The following is a 9,946-nucleotide window of genomic DNA, read 5'->3' on the forward strand; positions in this document are numbered from 1 at the left end:
GGAGCGCTAAAGGGTTTGCCGATCAACTTTTTACAGGTAACGCACTCAACTACAATTCGTTTTACTAGCTGCCGGCCTCTGGGGACCCAAAATCGGGATCTCAACTCAGCCAACGTTGATCTAATTCCACTATGGTGCACTCTCTGATGGCACTCTTCCACGACTAATCTTGTGAATCTATGCTGTCTGGGAAAAATAACTGGTTTCCTGGCTTCACTATCTAAATCTGAGTTTAACAATCTACCTTCGCATCTCAGAATTTCCTGGTGTTCCTTGATGCCAAGCTCGCCAACAAGTTGCTTAAAGTTATCCTGCTTCTTAAGGTCAACTTGTACTGATTTCAGCCAGTCACTCTCAGCACCCTTCAGTTCGTATATTTCCAGTCGGCCCGTTCTTCTCTCCTTCGCACGTGTGTTGTGAAGGAATCGTTTTACCCAGGCTGTCACTCTGACGAGTCTTTGTAATGAGCTGTAATCGTTAATGTCAATCATTGAGCTGACACCAGTTCCGACTTCCATTCCTGTCAACATTGCGGTCACCATTTTCTTTTCTTCAATTAAGCTCTCAGGGGTTCTATAGTTCTCTGTTGTCACCGGCCAATTTTCTGGTTGTTTCGTTAGCCATGCTGGGCCGCACCACCAAAGTTGATTTCCCTTCAACTGTGAGGCCAACACTCCTCTAGAACCGAGGTCAGCTGGATTTTCTTCGGTAGAACAGTACGCCCAATCTTCTTTGGTGCTGAGCTTTAAAATTTTGTTTACTCTGTGGCGTACGAACTGTTTCCACTCGCCTTTGTTATGAATCCAGCTGAGAGCTGTCTTGCTGTCAAGCCAGAACTTCATGCCATTTAAGTTCCGTTGTGAATGTAACGCGGTTTTCAAGGTGTGCATGAGTTGCGCGAGAATCCTTGCCGACATTAATTCCAAGCGAGGAATCGAAAGCTCCTTCAATGGAGCAACCCTAGTTTTGCTCGCTAGTAATCTTATATGTGTTTTGCCATCGGTAGTACGATACACGAAATAAACAACGCACAATAAGCCTTTTTGCTGGCGTCCCCAAACCCGTGTAAATAACACTCTGTCACATCTTCCAACCCCACCGTGTCGTAAAGACATCTATTTACCTGGATTTCGTTCGTTATTGACAAATCTTGGACCCACTTGTCCCATCTGGATTTTATTTCTCCCTCCAACTTCCCATTCCAATCGAATTTTTGGTTGCAAAGTTTAATGCTTACTGTCACAGGACTCACAATCCCCAAGGGATCAAACAAGCTAGCAAGCAAACTGAGAACGTTTCGCTTTGTTGCTTCTAAACTCTTGGCTTTGTCACCCAATGCCTCAAAGTTAAAATATATGGTGTCGTTATCACTGTCCCATGCTTGCCCTAATACTTTTCCCCCCTTCGTTTTTCCCTTGGGTTCTAGTTTAGATTTTGCATAGGTCTCTTCGTCTTCAAGCCGTTTCACCTCCCTGGTGATATTCCCCGATTCTTTGGAACAAATTTTCTCCCTCAGGATAGGGTCGTTTGTTTTCCACTTTCTCAAATTAAACCCTCCCATTGCTAATCTCTTTGTAGCGTTCTGGTACAAGGTAAATGCCTTGTCGGTAGTGCGTTCCCCCGTGACCAAATCGTCGACATAAAAGCTTTCCAACATTCTTTGCACAAATGCAGGGTCCTTTTTTGCAAAGGTAGTTAGGTGGTGTCTTATAGTCCCATTGAGCAGAAATGGAGAGGCGTTCAACCCAAAGACCACGCGACAAAACCTGTACACGCCAATGCTCAAGTTTTGGTCGCGCACGTCCTCTACCCACAAAAACCGCAAACTATCCCTATCCTTCTCGTCTACTGCTATATTAAGAAACGCCTTCTCAATATCCCCCACTAACGCAATCTTATTTTCCCTGAACCTTACAAGAATGTCGAATAATAAGGGGTTTAGCGAGGGTCCTGTGTGCAAACAGTCGTTCAAGGAAATTCCATCTTTTGTCGCCTTCGACGAAGCGTCATAGACAATTCTTAATTTTGTCGTCTCTGCGTCCCTGCGGATTACCGCATGGTGAGGTAAATGATGGACCTTGTCGCTTGTTTCGTCTAATTCTGCCACCTTCTCGATTACTCCTGCTGCGAGTTGTTCCTTAATGATCGAGTCGTATTCGGTCAAAATATCTGGCTCTCTTTTCAGTCTTTTAAGCTGACCTTTCATGCGTGACAAGCTGTTATCGTAATTGTTTGGGAGGGGGTCATGACCCTGTTTCCACGGCAACTTAACTGAATACCTCCCCCCTACAAACTCTATTTCATTCTCAAACGACTCGTGCACTTCGTCGTCTTGACTCTTAATTCCCAGACTTTCTAAATCCCACAATCTACTAATCTGAAGGTCTAAGCTGGCCTTGTCTAAGTCTACACTGTCTTGTCCTACAAAATTCACTGACACATCTTGTGAACTGGGCTCAAGAAAATCTCGCTTTTTTAGGGGACCCGATAACACCCAGCCAAGCTCAGTCTCCACTGCAACAGGTTCTTCCGCTTTCCCCCGTACAGTCCAACCCCTTTGAAATTCCCACAAGTAGTCTGCACCAACCAACAAATCGATTTCCAGTTCATCCCTCGATTGGCATACGTCAGAAAACCAAAGGTCACGCAAGTGCGGGAAGTCGTTTTTGATGACCACCACATGCTCATTGCTTATGTGCGAGATGACCGGCACAACATAAGCCTCGAGCACCTGAACCCTGCCGCCGTTGAGAGGTTTTATATCAAAACGTACGACTTCTCGCAGACCAGCCTCTTTGCCTTTCTGACCGAACATGCTTATTGTTACCCACTCTTTTCTAACAACTGGCAGATCATATTTACTTGCTGCTCTTGCGGTCACAAACGATCTATGACTGCCCGAATCGAACAAGACTCTAATCCTTCCTTGTGATCCCCCGCTAATGATCGCTTGAGCTGTTTGAAGTGCGATTCTACATTCGGTGCCAACGAGCTGGGTATTAACCGAGTTTTCTGCTAGACGGGTGCTATTTTCCCCAGAAGACTGCCCTAGTTTGGTTTCGCATAAACAAGTATTGTGTGACCCCTTACAGTGCTTACATTGTACAGTTTTTTCACAGTCTCTGGCTCTATGGCCCTTATCAATACAATTAAAACATCTACCAGATCTAATAAGTAGTTTCTTACGTTCGCCAATGTCGTTCACTTTCATGCAGTTTTCTGGCGCGTGATTTCCTAGGCAGAAGGCGCATCCCTTGACCTCTCCTTTCCTTGCAAAAAGCGCATTTGCTGTCGGGATAACTGACACCTTTCTGCGGTCACTGAATCCACGTTGGTTCTCGCAGTTCAACCTCAGTGAGTAGGGCCGCCAACAATTCCTGTACACTCCACTCCAAGTAATTCGTTCCTCTAGTGATCGTCAGACGAATTGATGGAGGGATCCTTTCCAAAAGGACCGGTACGACTATCTCCGAATAATTCTGTTCTTCAACCTGTAGAGCTTGCAACGCTCTGTATTTCGACTCAACAAGGTCGTACAGATTTCGCAGCCTCGCCGTGTCACCGTCGTTGAACACTGGTCGCGTGTTCAAAAGTTCATTTACCAAGGTTCTTTGAATCGCGATCTTTTTACCAAACCGCTTTTTCAACAGCTCTACAGCGGCTGCATAGTTCGCGGCCGTCAAGGAGAATCCCGCAATCGCAGATCTCGCCGGTTCCTGGAGTAATCCCCTTAGGTACGAGAACTTGTCCACATCAGAAAGGCCTTCGTTGCGATGGATCGCACTCTCATAACAGTCCCAGAACTCCTGCCAATGTTCTAGTCTTCCACTGAACTTTCGTACTTCTAGTTTTGGAAGCTTTACTCGGGCGGTTTTTTGGTCGGTCGTCGCTGTGCTTGGCTGATTTTGCACCCCATTCTGGTTTGAGGCTGGAGGCGAACTCACCACTTGGCTTGTGTTTGCTTCAGGCTGCGACATGTTCGGCACAGCTGTTAGTTTTTCGTCGATCGCCACCAATCTTTGTGTCACTTCTGCCTTTAGGCTCGCCGCTCTCGTAATCTCTTCCGTGACCTCGTGTTCGGCGGAATCTTCGTTTTGAGAACGAGGTCGGCCAAAATATTGCTTGTCTAGAGGCAGGATCTTCTCTACCTGTTCTTCCAAAGTCACCTTCCATTTTATCAGTTCAGCTCTTGCAGCGTCTTTTCCTAAACAGGTGTTGACGTCTGGAAGGGCGCTGGCCAGAAATCCTCTGTGCCCTGCTCTCACTTTTTTACTAGACATTTCGACTTAATCCGGCTTGAAGGACCAGGTGTCGCGGAATTTTGTTCTGCTCGCTGGTTTAACTGAGGACTGTATCTATCACACTTTCTACGTTCTATTTTAACACGGAGTTTATTCTTCTACCTCTCAAGGGTTCTACTATCGATCTGATTACAGTGTACGTGTACTTCAGTTTTTTGCTGTCTTACACAATACAGTACTATAATCTATCACATGCAACTTACAGTAATATAACTATCCTACGATATATCAAGCCTAATTCACATGATCCCTTCCTTATTTGGTTCAATTAGCGCATGCAAAGTACTTCAGCTGATAAACTGTGCACTAAGTTCAATTTACTGAGAATTGATGCAATCTATCATGTAATCATTTAACTAATTCCTTTTACAATTAATATTCGACTTATTCTTAATGAGCAACTAACTTATTCCCCAATACGAACGAATCGCCCCAACGGGCACGGCCACACTCAATTTCGAAAAGGACCGCTGCATGAAATTCTCGTACAGCAGGCCAGGCAAACTGAGTTACCAGATACATTAGAACCACGAAATGATCGAGGCGTCCGGCACGCTCATCAGGAGAAAGGCTTTTTTGCTGCAAAATGGAGGCGTATCCGGCAGCGAATTCGGCGAGAGTTAGCTCGTCATAATTCTGGTCTTTTGAAACATAAGCAAGGCTAAGGAAGCTGTGTGGCCACAACTGCAGCGTGACTACCCGACTAGTAAGCTTAGCAGTTTTTCCCGACTTTAATTGCTTACCTCGAGAACTCTTCTTGTTGGATGTCCCGGCATCATCTTCCGAGTCGCTTGAAGACAGGCCAAGACCATCGACTTCGGCAGAAACTCTCGCGGTTAAAGCAGGATCGGCACGAAGTTCTTTAATCGTAACCGAATGCTCTTGGGCTCCTGTACGTTCAGCTGGAAATGCTTCGTCGCGAGCAGTTTTACTCTGTAAGAAGGCGTTCCGCTTACGCAATGCATGGAGCTCAGCCTTTAGCCTCGCCACCCCAGCTCGACGTTCTAACTGTTCGTTCTCGGCCTTAGCCTGAGCAACAGCCGCAGACAACTCAGCGATCTCGTCTTTCTGTCCATGTGCTCCTCTGTTTCAAGCGAGGGAGTGGAAGACTGACTGACAGAATGTCCATGACTGGTGCCAGGCGAAACTATCGCTGGAGGAAAATCGAAACTGTCGTGGAACACTTCAGTCTCGTCCAAATCCTCGCCTGCATTCATAGCCTCATAATCACGTGCAGGAAGCGATCGTAAGTTATATTGAGTCATGATCGTGAAAAGACAGAAATTATACAAAAATACCGAACTAACTTTAGAGCATACAAACTGAACACAAACGAAGATTAGAATGAAACAACAACGCCTTGAAATACGAGATCGAAATCATGTGACCTCCCTGTTAACCTCGGGAAATTAACCATTTTGAGTTCCCCAAAATAACACCATGTCAGTTGGTCAGACTTTTTAACAAAACTCAGCTTTCTAGACTAGATTCGTAGTAAAATGCAGTTCTTTTTGTGTCCAATAAAGGTTTTAAGGATCTCGTGGTGAACAAAGAAAGATAAACATCACCAATGACTATGACAGATTCAGACACGAATGAGTTATTTATTGTGTGACAACAACACCGCAGACTTATCATGTCACTCAGTCAGATTTTTTAAAGAAAACGTAGCTTTCTAGTGAAGATCTTTACTAGAAAACAATCATTTTTATTTCCAATAAAGTTTATAAGCAACTCAAGGCAAATAAAACAAGATAAACATCGGTAACAACTATAAAAGCTTCAGACTCAAACGAGTAAGTGTGACAACAACACCGTAATTACTCATCCTGTCAATCACTCAGGTTTTAAAATAAAAATTGGCTTGCTCGACAAGATCTTTAGTGAGAAACAATTGTTTTTATTTGCAAAAGAGTTAAAAATGATCTCGAGGCGAATGAAGCAAAGCGAACATCGCCAATGACCATAAAAAGCTGTAGACGTGAACGAGCTATTGCGTGACAACCACAGCAATAGCCCTTATCGCATTTACGCCCACCGTATGAGAGCTCAGCGGACTTTGAAGTTTCGAAACGAGGCTATCGGGTCACACAGGTAAAACTTTCAAGCAAAATCGAAGCAAATGGTTACGTTTTGAGGTATGTTTTTTCATTTTCTTAAGGATATAGCGTGTTCTCGTCATGGTTAGACATTGTATTTTGTACGGGTGCAACTGTCTATTCAGTGAATCAGCAACTGACGAGATCCACAAGATTAGGATCGAAACCACGGTCTTGCCAAACACGTTCAACTATTAAACTAGATGCGAACAAAACGCACATAAAAAACCTCAAATAAAGAACTTCAAATGACCAGATTAATTTACTGGCAAAAGGGCTTAAATTCATTCCAACACCTGCTACAAAACAAAAACAGATCAGACAACAACTATTGTGTAACTTTGATCAGTTCGCAAGGAGAATGCGTCTGATTTACATATTCCGAGGGAGGACAAAAAACCCATCCCTGCCACGTCAAATCTACGTGGATACCACCAATGCAAAGATCAATAACCCTTGAAAGCTATTTAGAAGAGGTTAAAAGTCACCTTTCAGAAATAGAAATTACAGAGCCAAAAGATAATTTGCTTGAAATGTGACTCTGAGTTAAACCTCAAAAAGGCCGACAAAGGAACAACCGTAGTCATGAACAAAGGCGACAAAATTTTGCCATTCCTTTCCGAAATGAAAGCCATTCTTTCAATCTTCCTTTCTTGATGCCAGGACAATTACCACTAAGAATTTTAACCTTTTCCTCGGCAGAAAAAAACGCAGATTCCTGAGTTAATATGGTCAGACATGGAGTATTTCTGGTGTTTATCGAGAAACGTTGACCCGATAGCCTCATCTTGAAACTGTAACTCCGCAGACCCTTTGCACTGCAGACACAAATGCGATAAGGGCTATTACCACATGGTATTTGAGTCTTTTGCAGGTTAGAGGACCAAAACAGTTTACGAGTCAACATTAGGGACCTTAAGCAGTCAGGACGGCAACGCCAAGGAAGACTTCGATTAAAAAATTAATTTCTACTCTTTGTCAGAATTTCAAAAATGGCTGCATGGGCTTACTGTCTCATATGGTGCCACAGCTCAGCTTCAGCATGATGTATAGAGGAAACGTTGAATTCCAAATGGAAATTAAATTAACTTGCCGTCGTGGTTTCGGTTCGCAGACGACACAAAGTTTGGCGATTTCACACTGTTGTTTTGCATAGGACGGCTAAGAAATGTACAAAGTCTCAAAACGTACGTGCTGAGCTATTGTTCTGCCAATTAGATCTCTTGTTTTTTCCACATCCTTGTTGCCATCGCCGTCGTGGTTGCTTAAGGTCCCTAATTTACGTGTTTATTCCTTACGATTTACTTAAGATGTTACTTTACTTCAAGTTTAAACCCTCGATAAAAGTTCAGGCGACGTGACTCAAATATCGAGCAACACGACTATGAGTTTTGGGCAACATGACTTTAAGCGAGATCACTTTCGGGTGACTCGACCGCTTACCACTCATTCGTGTCTGAAGCTTTTAAGGTCGGCACACACGAGGGGACTAGTCCCTGTGACTAGTCCCAGCGACTAGTCCCGGCGACAAGTCTTTGAAGGGTTTACACGAGGGGACCGGTAGCAGGGACTGGTCCCTTAAGGCGTTCACACGAGGGCACTCAATTGCACAAGACCACAGGAACATTAAGAGGCAAAAGATGTTTCTTAGTCTGGGGCGTTACACGAAAACAATGAAAATTTGGTAACTTTTCATTGTAGCACTATTAAACCTCAACGCAAATGAACTACACTTATTCAGTCGGATTATTCATGCTTTTACGTGTTCCGTTTTTGTTTTGTTTTGTTTTGTTTTATTTTTAACAGACACAGAGTCAAATAGGGTAAAAATTCCATCAAAACGGCTCCAAGTCATCTGTATATGTTTACAAAACTGGAAAGAGTTTTTCATTCTTCATTTGTAGAAATCTAGAATTCAGGGAAAATTCATAGAAACTGCAATGTTTACAAATACCGAAAGTCACGCAATCCCTTCACGGTATCTATTACGGCGGGAAAGCGAGAAAACAAGCCGGGAATTTGTAAGATGAAGTCTGGAGCCAAAGAGAAGCAAAAACAGATAATATTGCTTATGATGGTGATGCTGGATGAAGAGTTGCCAGTCACTTATGAAAGACGAATGTGGGCACGGCAATGGCTCTTACGAAGAGAAGAAAGAGGCGCGTTCCATACGATTTTTCAGGAACTGGCCGCTGAAGATACGCCTGGATTTAGCGAGTACATGAGGATGCCCTATCCAAAATTTGTTGCTTTAAGTGAGCTGATAGTGCCATATATTAAGAAGGAAGATACTTGCATGAGAAGCTCTATCTCGGCAAGCGAAAGGTTGGCCTTGACCCTACGGTTTCTCGCTACAGGCGAGAGCTTTCAGTCGCTTTCCTTTCAGTTTCGCATTGGAAAAGCAACTGTCAGTGGAATTGTCACGGAAGTGTGTGATGCAATTTACGATGTGCTTGGAAAGGACTTTCTTCAGACACCTCAGTAAGCAGAAAAATGGCCAGAAATTTCGGAACTGTTCCATTTGAGGTGGAACATACCTAATAATATTGGAGCCATAGACGGAAAATGTATTCTTATACAGAAGCCTGCTTATGCTGGTTCACACTTTCATGATTACAAAGGAAACGAAAGCATAATCACCCTAGTTGTTTCCGGGCCAGATTATGAATGCTTATACGTTGATGTGGGCAGTAATGGAAGAAACCCAGATGGGCATGCCTGGGGCAGGTGCTTCCTTAAAAAGGCACTAGATAGTCCAGACAACCCATTAAATGTGCCACCTCCACGCCCACTGCCAGGGCGTGTGACACCAGTCCCTTTTGTTCTCACCGGTGATGAGGCGTTTGGGTTAGCAAAGTACATGCTTAGGCCTTATCCCAGCAGGAATCTCACTGTGGAACAAAGAATTGCCAACTATCGCATTTCGAGGGGTAGGAGAATTTCGGAAAATATTTTGGGAATTCTTGGAAACAGGTGGCATTGCTTTAGAGTGCCATTTTTGTTAGCTTCATTTAAAGTAAAGAGAATTACCCTGGCTGCATTTACCCTTCATAACTGGCTAAGAGCTGATACCAGTAGTCGAAACATTTATTGCCCACCCACACTTGTTGACAGCGAGGATCCTGAAACAGCAGAAATTATTCCTGGGTCATGGAGAAATGACATACCAGCAGATTCTTTCCTAGATTTACAACCTTCAGTATCAAGAAATTGCTCTAGTGAAGCTAAAAATATGCGGGAAGAATTCACCCAGTGGTTTAACAATGAAGGCGATTTGTCATGGCAAAGACATATGTGCCGATTGTAAACCCATTGGACATACAAAATGCATGATTAATCCTTTCATGATCACTCCCAGAGAAGTGATGAATATGTAACTTTTCCTCAGATTATCAAGACATTGTTTAACTGGCAGGTGATGAGAATTTAGACAATCATCAACTCAAGAATACTGAATTGATATACCACCAAATTCTCCATACTGAAGTGTAGGAGAAGACTTTCTTCAGACACATCAAATGAATGCTGACTGACAAGACAAAAACA

The 9,946-nt window shown here is 43.6% G+C and overlaps 2 protein-coding genes across 2 annotated transcripts; both read right to left on the reverse strand.

Annotated features, from left to right (window-relative positions):
* Positions 1-982: 982 nt before the first annotated feature.
* LOC148728646 (uncharacterized) lies at positions 983-3,211 on the reverse strand. The gene has a single exon (XM_088725004.1). It carries the CDS (start codon positions 3,209-3,211, stop codon positions 983-985), a length of 2,229 nt encoding a protein of 742 aa, XP_088581130.1.
* A 1,346-nt stretch (positions 3,212-4,557) lies between these two features.
* On the reverse strand, positions 4,558-5,566 carry LOC148728647 (uncharacterized). The gene is made up of 2 exons (XM_088725005.1): positions 5,484-5,566; positions 4,558-5,385 (listed from the first exon to the last, which is right to left on the reverse strand). The coding sequence occupies exons 1-2, from the start codon at positions 5,564-5,566 to the stop codon at positions 4,692-4,694; spliced, it is 777 nt and encodes a 258-aa protein (XP_088581131.1). The 3' UTR covers positions 4,558-4,691.
* Between the last annotated feature and the right edge of the window lie 4,380 nt (positions 5,567-9,946).

This window comes from Stylophora pistillata, chromosome 6 (assembly GCF_964205215.1).
Source record: "Stylophora pistillata chromosome 6, jaStyPist1.2, whole genome shotgun sequence".
Taxonomy (NCBI): domain Eukaryota; kingdom Metazoa; phylum Cnidaria; class Anthozoa; order Scleractinia; family Pocilloporidae; genus Stylophora; species Stylophora pistillata.

Coding starts and splice junctions, on each gene's coding strand:
- LOC148728646 (XM_088725004.1), bottom strand. CDS start 3,211: ATGAAAGTGAACGACATTGGCGAACGTAAGAAACTACTTATTAGATCT.
- LOC148728647 (XM_088725005.1), bottom strand. CDS start 5,566: ATGACTCAATATAACTTACGATCGCTTCCTGCACGTGATTATGAGGCT. Junction 5,386..5,483: donor GATTTGGACGAGACTGAAGT/GTTCCACGACAG, acceptor CGCTTGAAACAG/AGGAGCACATGGACAGAAAG.